Source organism: Manis pentadactyla, chromosome 11 (assembly GCF_030020395.1).
Source record: "Manis pentadactyla isolate mManPen7 chromosome 11, mManPen7.hap1, whole genome shotgun sequence".
NCBI lineage: Eukaryota > Metazoa > Chordata > Mammalia > Pholidota > Manidae > Manis > Manis pentadactyla.
Window position 1 is genome coordinate 115738925 of NC_080029.1, and position 14153 is coordinate 115753077.

Consider the following 14153-nt stretch of genomic DNA (forward strand, 5'->3'; position numbering starts at 1 on the left):
TCAACATTACCTTGCAAACCACAGTAAATCAATAATGGGATAGTTAAGTACCACAGGTTCTTTGTGTTTTGTTTTAGAAAATATTGCTCAAGGCTAAAAGTGGGTTCTGTTGATGATTTTTATTTGCTGCTGGGACGCACAATGATCGGAATTTTCAAATGGTTTGCTTCCTTTTAGTGGATTTCCTTAAAAGGGGGGGGGGCGGGGTGCAGTTTCGAATGGAAAATGTTGGCTGCTGATAGCAGAAACTCCAGAGGAAGTGGCGGTTTTCAATCCTGTGTTCCATAGACTAGGCCTGGTAGCTTCAGCCTTTAATGGGTCTAATTTCAAATTTCCCAAAAAGGCTCCCTGAGCCAGTCCCTGGGCTCCCCACACTCACCCCAGCAGGAGCCCATTACATAGAATTGAGTGAGGCTCAGTTAACTCAGGGGCATTGAAAACAGTAAAAAAGATGGCACTTCAGTTAAAAGTTATTTACCCCAAATTTTGACAACTATGGTGTCCAGCGGTTTTCTTCTTTTTTTTTGTTGATTTGATAGCATCAAAATATTTCTTCTTTAGCTTCAGTTTTCATGTGAATTTTTGTTTCTTAAACTAAAAAAGCTGTTACTAAAACAGGTTTTAAAAAGTAGTAGCCCTTGCCTCACTGGATGCTTCCTGAAGTAAGAAGAGACAATGGATATGAGGTGCTTTGAAAGTTAAAGTGTGATACATGCCTCAATACCTGTGACTCACCTGCCAGGAGTGACTTTTCCTCAGTGCTGCTTGGCCTCTCTGTCTCTCTGTCTCTCTGTCTGTCTCTCTCTCTCTCTCTGTCTCTCTCCTCTCTCTCTCTCACACACACACACACACACACACACACACACAGTCTCTCTCTGCTGCTGAGTCATCACTCTGCATTTTCAAATACGTTGGCTCTGTCTTGCCAATGGGTTTCAGCCCTGGACAAGTTCACTATTCAGTGTGACCAAAGAAATGACAGTAGAACGTTCTTGGGGTGAAAGGGTTATCCCCAACTTTATTCCCACAGTGGCAGATCAATCACTAGACTCTCGTCCACTAAGGGCAAGCCTGCATGCAGCAAGCCGGTCTCTGCCTCTGGGCCTCTCTACCCCCATAGCTGCCTCAGCCTCTGTCCTCAGCACTGCCACCACTCCAGCCTCTGCTCTGCTCTCCTGCAGCCGTGCCGCCGTGATGTCCAGAGCACTGGGCGGAGCTCTTTATATAGAGTTAATAACAGTGTATTGCCCACTCATGTGTAGTGAGCTAGCCATCCAGGGCCAGCTGAGAATCCTGGCCACAGGAACCTTCACTTTCTCCACAGCTTTATATCCTTCATATGGTGTGGCCTTACTCTTAGATTTTTGCTGGATTTGTGGTTATATATCCTTTTGTCATTTCTGATGATGTTTGCTTGTCTTCTCTTTACTGATTTTGTCAGAGGTTAGTCTATTCATCTTTTAAAAGAACCAGTATGTTACTGAATTGATCATCTCTTTGCCATCTTTCCATTTCCTTTGTGTTCTTCGTTACTTGCTGTTGTATGTTTTCTTTGGATTTACTTGTTGTTCTGTTTATAATCTATTGTACACTTAGCTCATATATTTCCAAGCTTTCCCCACATATCCATGTAAAGCTATACATTGCCTTCTAAGTATTACTTTGGCTGCATCCCACAAATATTTATAGGTATCATTTTCTTTGATGTTTCCAATTTCAAGTAGGATTTCTTTTTTGACCTGTGAACTATTTAGAAGTATTTTTTATTGGCAAATACTCAGGTGTTTTGTTATGTTGTGATTGTTGCCCACTTTTCGTGCCCCGTGGTCAGGGAGCGTGGCGGTACAGGTCAGATCTTGGCTGTTTGACGAGACTCCCTACTACACGATCAACCGTTTTTTTTTCTGGTGTTCTCCTTTTGCTTGAAGGGAATGCGTATTCTTCAACTTGAAGATGCTATTCTGTTTATGTCTTGTAGATCAAACTTGTTAACTCTGTTAGTCAAATATTCTGTGGCCTTACTGATTCTCGACCTCTTTTATCTATCAACTGCTTAGAGAGCTGTGTTAGTATCTCCCCCAGTGTGGTTGCGTCTCTTTCTCCTTGCACTTCCTTCGGTGTTAGATACCTGTGTCAGAATGTTACATCTTCATTTCAAAGCATTTCTTTCATCTTTATGTGATGTCATCTCTAATTGATTTTGCTGTACTGTTTACTTTTGCCTAATATTAATATACCTCCGCTGCCTTCTTTTGTCCAGTATTTGTGCTGTTTACTATCCCTGTGCTTTCATCATTTCTGTGTTCTTTTGTTTTAAGTGAATTTGCATTTTGTTGTTGGTTTTTAATTTTTATCTAAGATTCTCTTTTAATTGGTTAATCACTTATATTTAGTTCTTATTGATATACCTGAACTTTTCCTGCTCTCCTATTTTGTACTTTCTCTCTACATTAGTTTTTCTACTTCTTTTTTTCTCCTTTCTCCACTCTATAGGGTTAATTTTTTTTTTTTTGCCTTTTATGCTTTCCATTGGTTTAGAGATTATATTCTGTTTTTAGCCTCTTACTGATTATCCCTAAATTTTTAACTTAATTTAGCAAGGCCGAAGGTTAACCACTAATTACACCTCCTCTGGAACAACGCTCAGCCTTAGGCTTAATCTCTTCCCCTCATATTAGATGGAATTAACTTGAGCTGCATGTGATAAAAAACAAGCAGCAGCTTAAATAAGACAGCAGGGTATTTCCCACTCACTACAAGAAGGTAGGAAGTAGGGTGCCCAGACTAGTTTGGCAGCTCCTTTCACCTTAACCAGCCAAGGGGCATTTGAGCTCCAGCCAGCTGGAATGATAAAGAGCCGTAAGCTTGCCGCTTCTTTTAAGGACAGTTCTAGGGATTGGCACACAGCACGTGTAGTCACATGGCATTGACCAAAACTAGCTGCAAGGGAGGCAGGGCATGCAGTTGCCTGGCTGGTGAGTGTTCCTCATTAAAATCAGGCCTCATATCACTAAGGAGGAAGAGAGGCAACTAGCGGTCTCTGCTACACCCCTTCTCCCCCTAGACCTAAGGACCTTAAGAGTATCTATCAGTCCTTCCTCTTACGTGTCATCACAGTCTAGGATTTCATGCCCATTTTGTTTTTAGATTGTGAAAAGTGTTCACTCTGGTTGTCATTTCATATAATCACCGCTTGTTCAGATGCATCCGTGTGTTTGCCAGTTACTTGTTCCTCGTTGCTGTTGCACCTTACTTCCTCCTCGGGGGTTCCTTTTCCTTTGGGAAGTACACCAAGAGTTCTGTCAGGGAGGGTCTATGAATGGTAAAACTGTCTTCTTTTTGTTCTAGGATTGTCTTCACTTTGCCCTAAGGACTCTTGGTTGCTTAGAAGTTCAGATGACAGTTTGTCCAAGAGCCTTGAAGGTTTTCTGTTTTCCCCTGGCTTCTGCTCTTGCTGGTGAGAACCTGCTGACTGCCGACTGGCTGCCTTGTGTTGGCACTGTGTCTTTCTCTCTGGTTGCTTTAACATCTCTGTTCTTGGTATTCTGCAGTTTCCCTACAATTTGCCTAATGATAGATTTCATTACATTTATTGTACTTGGAGATCTTTGTGATTTTCGAATCTGAGAATTCACATCTTTCATCAGTTCTCAAAACTTTCTGCTGTTGTCCCTTTGTATTCTGCCCTTACACCATGTGTTTAGCCTCTGGGGCCTCTCCTCTTGAGCTTTGTCTTTCACATTTAAAAAAGTTATTTTAATCAGTCTGCTATGATTTACTCAGACCGTTCTTCTAGCTTCCTGAGTCTCTCAAGCTGAGCTGTACCCAGTCTGCCGTCCAGCTCAGCCACACAGCTTCTTTTTTTTTTCCCAGTGACTATGTTTTATTTCTGTAAGTGACAGTTGATTCTTTTCTGTGTCTCTCTGTTCTCTTTTCATGATGTCTTGTTCTAAGAATTTCTTAGTGTTTCAATTTCTTCTTTTATGTCTGTTAATCTTTTCAAATGTACATTATTTTTTACATTGTCTTACCAATTATTTTTCTATGATCTCATCTCCGAGAACTCTAATCTTCCTATGTGTTGTGTCTGCTGACTCTTGTCTGCGTGAGTTGTTTCTTCACACGTTTTGGAATTTTTACTGTAAGCCATACTGAGTGGGGTTCATTATTGTGGGAATTCCTGAATTTCAGAAGTATTGCCTCAGGATGGTTTTTCATATGCTTCTGAGAACACTTCAGAGCACCACTAGTTCAAGGTCAGTGTTAGATTAGTCTTATCAGCCTGGGGTTCTCAGACCACAGAGGTGGCCCATTGGGCCCCAAACTGCACAAAGCTCAACCTTGTTTTTGTATTTCTTGGGTGACTCTCCTCAGAGCCACCTTATCATCCCCTTTGCTGATGGGAGGACTTTTTCTACTCATCCATTCTGTGATCTCAGCTGAGTTTGGGGTTGCAGGGTCGGCTCCCCTCATGGACCTTGTCTCTTGTTTCCACTTAGTTCACCCTTTGGAAGTCCTACATTCTGGGAACCAGTAGCTTTCCTTAGGGCCACAGGATTTCCACTCACAATTCTGATTTTGAGTTCCCGCTTCATTTTTAACACTTAAGGATTTTCCTTCTTTCTTCTGAATTCAGCTGTGCTTCTTAAAAATGTCCCCTTTTATCTGGCACACTAGGACTTGGCAGAGGGAGGGCTTGTGGGCCGTTTCAGTCTCCCATCATCTCTCCTTTCACTCACTGTCAGGGCCACTCGATTCTGTTTAGTTCAGCGCACTTGGCCCCCACTCTGTGCCAGAGATTGTGCTGGTTCTCCTTGCCTCTTCCCACCGTCTGTCCACTCACATGCCCACATTTGTACACACACGCATGAGCACAGGCACCCACACACAGCCAGGTCTCAAAACCCAAACATCGGCTCTCAGCAGGTAAGAGAAGAGAGGGCACTGTGAGCACCATGTCTTTAAACATGCACAACCGTCGCCCCAGAAGACAAACTGAACACGCGGACTCCTGTAACTCGGCCACATCCACTGCTTGGCCGAGCTGCAGGGTCAGCCCCTCAGGCAAGAGTCCTCAGCATTACTGGATTGAGGCCCCCACTCCCCCTCTAGCACCTCTGGTCCTGACTCCTCTGGGTATTGGCTCAGCCTGAGACTACCTGGGTGAGGCAGCATCCTCCCTGTCTCTCCCTGACGTCCTGAGCTCCCTGCCAGGGCAACTACCCTAGTCCCCTTAAATGGGCCAGAGGCACCATTCTCTCACACCCATGGGTCAGCTCTCTCTAACACAGACTCATGAGTGCTGGCAGCCCCCCACAGCCTTCTGGAGTCATCCTGTGCCCCCCTCTCCACAACACACTACACTAGTCCTGTAAGCACAGTCCCTAGAATGACTCACGGAGACCCTGGGAAACATCTTGTTCTGTTGAAGGGCCATTTTCTGACCAATTACTCTGTGTAGGAATGAGGAGATCTGCTCAGATGTAAGGTGGAGAGTTTCTTGACCTCGTCAGGTGCCGGTGTATAGTCTAGGATGGTTAGAAGTAAGCAGTTTGCTGCTCATAATTGAATATTTGGGAAGAAACATCTATTTTTGTAGCAACTGTGAAGAATATAAACTCAGGAAGGTTGATTGAAATGGCATGTCACAGCTGCAAACCATTTCTGAGATATTAGAAGAAATGAAGGGCTGGAAGGGACACCCCACCCCACCGCCTTGGGAGGGAAAAGCTTTAGAAATCGGGCTGAGAAAGCACATTCTCAGCACAGATGCCTTGTCTCAGAAAGCTCTACACCCATGGCATTTGCCAGGTGGGCTAGGATAGGTGGGCAGGCAGATTCCATGCTATCTGCACAGAGACAAGTTTCCCGTGCTCATCTCACTGCCCTGCCCTCAGACGTGATCTCTATGGAGGAATAACCACCCCTCTCTCTGCCCAGCATGTGTCTGCAAAGCCCTGTCTGCAGACAGGCAATCTTATTTGGTCCTCACAACCCACTCTGGGAGAAGAAAGAACCTCATTATTTGGTGGGGGTAAAGAGGCCAATAAACAGCCTCCCCATGTTCAAAACCAGATGAGAAATAAGACTTAGGAAATGATGGGAAAGAAGTATCGGCTTCACTTCTATGAAGATCTAGAATGAAGTACGTGCCTACTTGTGTGGCCCGAGCAGCCTTTCTGGGAGTTTACCACTGAGTCCAAGTCCCAGTCAGCGGTGAATGACCACAGGCCTCCTGGAAGGTGACCACGAGAGGGCGGGCCGGGGTGCCTGAGACCCCAGGCCGCAGACCTCTGAGCCCAGCCTGCACAGTCCTCCCTCCCTGGGAACAGGGCTCTGGGTCCTAGTAGCAGCACCAGGGGAACAGAAGACCCCTGTAGCGGTTTCTCCTTTTTAGGTGAGGTGGTTGTGGTCCCTCCCAAGCCCTCCCAAGTCCTGGGATGGCAGAAGGTTTGCAGACTCTCAGTCCAGGGCTCCTTGCATTACCCAGCATGGGGACAGAGAGAAGAACTGATTTTTGCGGTGCCCCAGCTTTTCCTGGTTGAGTTACTCGTGGGGACTCCCACTCCAGCCTCAATCCCAGCCACCTCCTCCGCCGACTCCCCCTGAAAGGAGTGAGGTGACCCCAACGGTGATGATGATTTACTCTCTCGTGTAATTAATATTACAGAGGCTGCCTGTGGCTCTGCCACTTGTCAGCAGTTTAGAAGACATTGGACATCTGTGCATCTTTCCTTAAGTCACTTAACTTCTCTAATCTGAAGTTATCTCCTAGATAAGTAGGGATTCGATTGGTGGGTATGAATCTTTAGCAGTGGAATGCTTTTTATTTGAAATTAATGCAGAACCTCCATAGTAATGTAGAAGCAATGTAGTGTTTGGTGTTTTTTTTTTGCAGGAACATGTTGGTGTTCATTGTAGATACTTCCTTATAAAGTCATCCATGAGACTTCTCTTGAAGGACACACAAATCTGAGAGCTGAGGTGATAGGTGACAGTTAGAATCCTGTCTCACCATCAGCATTCAGCTTATCTCTGTATTTGCTCAGTAGCACAAAATCAAGGAAATCCTGACTCACCCAGTTATCTCTCAGCTTAGGTGCCTGTTAAACCCATATAGAAGCTTAAAAAAAGGATTAGCAGACAGGTTTTATTTCAAAGTTTAGTCACTAACAGTAACTAACAATTGTTCATATGAATTACTAACGATAAACCTGTGCATCAGACAAGAGGCACTCAGAGCTCGCGGGAACTGACACCGTCGGGAATACAGAGTAGCCTTGACCCACAGCCCTCTTCCCGGGCGTCACGCGAGGGACCGCTGGGCAGACCGGCTTCGGGGGCTTGGTGCACCTGGCTCCAGCGTGGCGCCCACAGGTTTTATATGTACATACAGTGTGAGAGGACACCCCCAGCCAGGTTTTTTCAAATGACCAGTGTGCCTCAGCAGCCCTCCTAGTTGTCAACCCAGATTCAAGAAGTTCAGTGACACGTACAGATCTAAAGTGCAGACTGGCTTTACTCCAAGAGCTGTACAGAGGTTTATGTCACAACACGGGGGCACAGATCCCCAGTATTCAGTATAACATTTTGAGTTGACATAAATGAGGATGTATGGGTTTTTTTTTAGTAAGAGTTTTACAAATACAATTAAAAGTATTTCTTAACAATTTGAATCAAACATATGTAGAAGCCCAAACACACCTCATGCCCTACAGTTCTGCCAGTCCCTGAGGTCCCTTCCAGTCCCTCCGTTCCTCTTATTACTGCTGAGGAGGGGCTGAAGTGTCACCTCTGCCATTAGGGCTGGCAACCTAAAGGATGTGCGGAGAGCCTGCGAGCAAGGCTTGCAGGCCCAGCAAGGGCACATGATGTGACAGGCTGTGTACTGACATCGGGCCCCTGTCAGCCTCTCCGATCACCTCTTACGGACACCACCTAATTTTAGGATCAGCCCTGCCAGCTCACTTGGGCAGCTTTTGGGCTCTTATTTATTTGGGACTTGGCCAGGCAGGCCTGCTTGCTTAAATGGGCTTTTGGGTCCTGGGCATTCTCCCCTGTGCTGTGTCTGGTGGGAGAGGAGGTGCTTGGGGCTCACCCTGAGGAAGGGGAGTCCTGTGGTCCAGAGAGCCTCTTAGAGGTCCTAGCACAGCCTTCCCCCTAGACCTGCCTACCCCCAGCCCACGGTGCTTGTCAGCCAAGCGTCAGGCTCCCAGGGAAATGCCGTATCTTGCCAGTCAGTCCAACTGACTTTTCTTAGCACTACTATGTGATTAGTATTGCTCTACCCCCGAGGGGCATCCAGTCTGCTGGCAGGATAAGATGGGCTCAAGTGACAAAAGCACACGGCAGAACAACTGTGTGCTCTGGGAGGTCACCAAGAAGGTATGTGCAGTTCTGTCTGGGAGAGATGGCGTCTGTTAGGAGGAAACATGAAGAAAGACTCTGTAGAGGTGAGTCTTAGGTCTGGGTGCAGTCTGCCTCTGGGCATCCTGTTTCTGATTGCTCTTTCCATCCTTACCTCCAGGGTCTAGTCTGTAGCCCTGGAAAATGTCTTCCAGGCCCTGGGACTCCATTTCCCTGCTCCATCAGAGTCTAGACCCGAAGAGAAGGACTGGAGATTCAGGGAAACGGGGCTTATCAGGTAGACCACCAGCTCCTGCTCCGAGGGCAGCCGCCCTGCAGGATGGGTGCCACCCACCTCCGGCCCTGACACTGAGACAGGACAGCATACTGGCTGAGGGCTTGTTCAAGCTCTGTGACCTTGGACCACAGGTTCCTTAATATTTCTGCTTTAGTTTCCTCATCTGTAAAATGGGGATACTGATCATACTCAATAGAGTTGCTGACTATTAAATAAATGATTTGATTAGAAGTACCTGACATGATTTTGAACAGGGAGAACACAGATAATGCCTTTTTGCCACCATGACTTCAGTTTACCAGTTAAAAATCACCTATACTATACAAGATGCTGTCTTTAAAAAGTAGAAATTTTAGAACTCCCAACCTCAGGGAGCACAGGAGTTGGGCTCCTCCATAGCAGAAGAGAGTCCTGGATTCAAACCCTAACTCTGCAGCTCCCACCCACGGTGCTGGGCTTGGGACACCCACTTCCTGCCCTGCAGTGGGTGCTGTAACCCAGGGCAGAGTGTGGACCACAGAGGAGGGACTCAGGCATGTCCTGCTGCTCATCAGCAGAAACGCATCTCATCATCACAGTGAGAGGAGTGGGGACAAATGAGGACCATTATTATAGAAGGAGAGTCAAATGCTAGTGAAACCCTGGACGCTATTACCCAGAGGAGGGAGAGTACACAGCTACAACTCCTCGTCCCGAGGTACTGGGTTTCCACTGACACGCTTCATTGCTAGCACACTTTCTTCTCAGCCCCACTGTGGGGCGTCCACACTGGGTGACGCCAGCCATCCCTGTTGTTGACCTGCCTCTCTGTCTCCCCCGTGTCCCACTTTTGGATCCAACCCACCTCTTGCAATCCCATCCTCTTCCCTTCATTATGCCTCCATCTTCTGTGGCGAAGTTTGTAGACCATAATACTTCAACCCTCGCCGATTTAATTGTTGCAATTGGCCCTGAGAGAATCCAGGAAATGAGGGTGGTTCCCAGTGCCTGGTGATGAGGCCGCAAGATCACTCAGCAGCTCCCGCCTGGCGCGCACCCTGCCAGCCTCTGCTGAGCACTGCCAACACTCTCTGTACAGACAGAGGCCTGGGTGCCTGGGGCAGTCACCTTGGGTGGGGATGTGTTGACAGGCTGCACGTGGGTGTCCTGGACCACACCACACCCCAGCTGCTCCCTGCAGCACGATGGGGCTGCGAGAGCTTGTCCTTGCCCGGATTCCTCTGCCTGGGAGGGGTGTGCACTTCATCCTGACGCTGCAGCGGGGCTGGAAGAGAACTCAGGAGGGGCCCAAGAGGCCGGCTCTGTGGTCGCAGAGGCAGGAGAGCGCTTGATCCTGAGCATGGCATTCGGAGTCAGGAGACTCATGTTGTGGGTCCAGCCCAGCCACTCGCCTCAATGATCTCAGATCTGTTTGCTCTTCTGGAAGGTGGGCATGCAAGAGCTGTGTGCGCCTCCAGAGTGACTCAGTGGGAAGATAAGGACAGAAGCCCTTGGCAAGTGCCTGGCACACAGCACTCTGTCCATGGTGCTGGGCTCAGTATCCATCTCCAGGTATCTGGCCTTGCCAGGACTCCCTGAACATTTGGCCGGGTCAGCATCTGCTCAAGCCTGTCCGGAGCCACTTAGGAACCCAGGCACCTTGGGGTGGCTAAGTGATTTTCATGCTTTCCCCAGAGCCGTTTGTCAGATTTTGTTCACCCTTGCGGCTCAGTAGGAGTACCTGCGTCCTTCATGTCACCGCGCTGGAGAAGTGTCAGTTCCACTCTAGGCAGGAAGGGGAAGACACCCTGCCAGGGTCACAGGGAACGCAGTCCGGCCCAGAGAGTACACCGCAGAAGACCCGAGTTCAGGCCTAGACCTTCTTTTCCCTGGGCCTCAGTCCCCTCTTCTGCAAAATGGGGCGACGGTCTACTTCCCCTGCTTCCCACACGGGGCTGGTGGGAGGGGGAAGAGTCAGCTAAGGGTGACTTGCTACAGGGACAGAGCACTCTCCTAGTGTGTCCAGGGACAGCGCTGACAGAGGCCAGGACCCGGGCTGGTTCAAGCTCAGAGCTTCAGTCCCACCTCTGGCTGGGCAGGCCTGGATCACGTGGCAGAAATAAGGCAAGGAGGGATCGCAGGGTGGATGCTGATCCTCCCGCCTCTGTCCACTGCAGGTGAGCCTGGGCAGTCGGTCTAGATCACAGACTTGTGATCCAGCCACAGTTCTGGGAGGCAAGCAGGCCGGCCACAAGGCTGCAGCCTCTGTTTCCTCACCTGTAAGTGGAGATTATAGTGCCCACCTGTGTGACTTCGTGCCTGTACCCCAGACTGGGGGGTGTTTATGGCCCCTGTAGGCAGAGACGCTGCCTGGCCCGGGTAGCAGGGCCCCCTGGGTCTCCCCGCTGTTTGGACAGCCTTCTGCCTGCTCTGCTTCCCTCTGCAGCTCTCTGCATGCTCACTGCTCCCACGTGGCGGCCACGCTGCCAGCAGCCCCCAAGGTCACAAGCCAGAGCACTGGACGCCTAGAGACTGGGGGCTCCCCTTATGTCTGTCCCTCTCCCTTCTCTCTCTCTCTCTCTCTGTGATTCCCCCTTGGGTTCCTTCCAAACCAGTCAGCGGAAGCTGGGGACAAGACCCCACGTCTGCATCGCCCCCCTCGGGTGGCGTGAAGCTTCAGGGAGACAGGAGATGGGGTCACCTCCCAGCCACAGAGGGCAGGAAGGGAGCACAGTCTCCCCCGGAGCGGTGGGTGCCGACCCTCTCTTCCCACCGCCCTCCTTCTCACCTTCCAGGACACTGGGGCAGAGAGCTTCCCGGCGGCGCCGCCAGCCTGCCCCGGCCGGAGGAATGCCGCCCCTCTCCCCTCTGCAGTTCCGCTCTGCCTGCTCCCGAACAGATGATAATGGAGATGGAGCATATGGGCCCCAAAGTCACCGGGCCTTCTGGGAAAGTGACACTGCTACCCCAGGCTCGGGGGGAGGGGGACCACTGGCTCCTGAGCACAGCTTCTCCCTTTGTTCTTCACAAGGGCGCAAGGTTACCCATCCTGAAAATGAAGTGTGCACGCTCTGACTTGAGGAAGAATTTCTCCTATGGAGGCAGCACTTTGCAGGTGTAGGGGAGGCACACACCTGGGGTCGGAACATATGGGAACTGAGATAGGGCCCCTCCTGCCTCGGCGCCTACCCAGGCCTGTGCTGCCAGCAGGACACCCACCCAACCTGGCCACCAACTCCCCTGCCCCTGCGCATGTGTCGGGAGCCCCCCCAGAGTGCCACAGGCCAATCACAGGTGGCGCCCAGCCTGGCTCCAGGCCTGGCTCCGTGATGGCGTGAGCGAGTCTCTGCCTGGGGCTGGGTGCCCTTGGCACCTCCTGGGCTGAGTTTCCTCCCCCACTGCACCTCTGACAGTATTCTCTACACCCAAGCCACACCCTGCAGGACAAACCGGGAAAGCTGGGGAGAGGAACACAGCATCAGGCCTGGGGAGGAAGCCTGGCCAGTCTCCCTTCCTGTTCCCAGGACATCTCAGGTCTGACAAAGCAGCCCCTTTCCCTCCCCTGGCCTCATCCTCAACTGTTCCCGCAGACCCTGGGATTGGGGCACCCAGGGCATCCGGGCCTCAGGCCGATATCCCTCCGGGCCATGTGAGGAGCCCATTTCTAGGCAGCTCGGAGCTGCACGCATGCGGCCAGGGAATGGCCGTCCCCCAGGACTGCAGGTCAAGACTGGGATGTATTGGGAAAGCAGCCCTGAGAGCCCAGCTCAGGCCAGTGGGGAGGCAGAGGGTCCCAGGAAGGGCCCAGAAAGCAGCAGGAGGGAGTGGGGGAGCTGTAGCCAGTGGAGACAGGGAGAAGGAGCTAGGGGGAAGGGAAGGCAGCAGGCAGTCCCCCCTCTCTCGCCCACCATGGCCCCCCGAGTCTCAGCCTACAAAGCTGTTAGTCGAGGAGGAAGCCACCAGGTGTGCATTCCTTTGCAGAGAAGCCACTTGGTGAGGAGGGGGCAAGAGAATGATTCTGTTTTCCTTTCACCTTTGACCTATGGCCACGATGACCGTATGGCTGCCCCTGCTTTTTTCTGACCTGCCCGGGATGTTCCCAGGAGGCCCTAAGACTGTGAGTGTGAATCCTGATCCTTCAGAACAGCGGGGGAAGGAGTGGACTAAATATAACCTGGCCTGCCTGTGGGCGAAGTAGGCAGAGGCAGCACCGGCCCCTCGCAGTCCAGCTCAGCCCCCGCCTCACCAGGGACCAGGACACGTCTGCACACACCCGCACATCCCTCCTTCCCTGACGGGGGTGCCTTGCCTTCCCTCCACTCTTGGATTGTGACTGACTCTAGAGGCTTTAGACGAAGAAAACTAGAAGGGACTGACAGAGCCCCCAACAAGCGGACTCTCTGGTCTCCGGGCAGCAGCGGGACTAGGCTGGCCTGGAACGCTGGCAGCTCGGGAGCCAGGCGCGCCGGAGGGATGCAGGGCCGGGGGGCCGGGCAGTGTGGAGTCCAGACAGGCCTTCTCCCCGGGGAGCTTGCAGGCTGGTGGGAATTCCAGGAGAAGGTGGCAGAGCACCAGGCAGGCTCTGAGGGGCGCAGTGAGCGCTCCAGACAGGATGCCCCTCTTGCGCCCTGGACCTCAGTCATCCAGCTGTGAGATGGGATCGACAGCCGCCCTCCTCGCCTCCCAGGGCTTCTGGGGAGAAGACAGAAGGTCCAGGCCAAGACGGGCCTTGGAAAGTGCGACGCAGTACGAAGTCCGGGGGTCGACTGCCTATCACAGCCTTCTCCTCTTCCCCACAGGGCCACCCATTCATCGTGCAGTTCAATGACGGAAACGCCACCGTGCTGTCCATGTGGGTGTGCAGGGCGCTGGAGGAGAGGCGGAGCCAGCAGGGTCCCCCGTGAGGCCTCGGGGCACTGACGGCCCAGAACTGGTCACCAAGGGGAAACCCGCCTGTTGTACCCCCTTTCTGTTTGCTGTCTGCGCCAGAAGAGCTTTGCTGGGCCCAGGCTGCCCTGCTCTCAGCTGCCACCCTGCCAGCAGATGGCCTTGCCTAGGGCGGCCTCTGGGGCGTCCAGCCCCTGCTGGGGCATGCCCCCCCCACTCCAACCTGGACGCACCGACTGAGGGTGGGTGGAGGCGTGGGACGTCAACAATGGAGGCTCCCGCATCACTGATGAGAATAAAAGTAGTGCTGCTTTGTGGCCCCCATGCCCTGAGGGTTGTATTGTGCAGGGAGTCCATTACCCACCTGAGGCCGGGGCAGGGCGGGAGCCCCACCTTGGCAAGGATGGGTGGCAGTGCCAACCCCTGTGCCCGGAGCTGTCTTTCCCCAGGTGCCTCCCGACATTCTGTGACAAGGCCTGCAGCCCAGCCCATTTGATAAATGAAAAATGAAGGCGTGGAGGTCCCTGAACCAAGTCCATGGCAAGGAATAGCGGAGCCAGCACAAGAGCCGGGGCCTGGGACTCCCATCTTGGGCTTCTTGCTGGACTTGGGTTTGTCCCACACCTGAGGGCCGGGCTGTGCC

General features: G+C 51.4%; 1 protein-coding gene across 14 annotated transcripts in view; it reads left to right on the forward strand.

Moving 5' to 3' along the window:
- Positions 1-13830, forward strand: part of MAP2K5 (mitogen-activated protein kinase kinase 5) — a 257633-nt gene extending 243803 nt beyond the window's left edge. For all 14 annotated transcript variants that reach the window (XM_036932271.2, XM_036932274.2, XM_036932272.2 and 11 more), the window contains one exon: positions 13423-13830. Coding sequence is in view for 9 of the 14 variants with exons in the window: in XM_036932260.2 (XP_036788155.1) it covers positions 13423-13527 (105 nt within the window). In the remaining 5 variants the exon portion in view is untranslated. The remainder of the gene's footprint in view (positions 1-13422) is intronic.
- Positions 13831-14153: the final 323 nt, after the last annotated feature.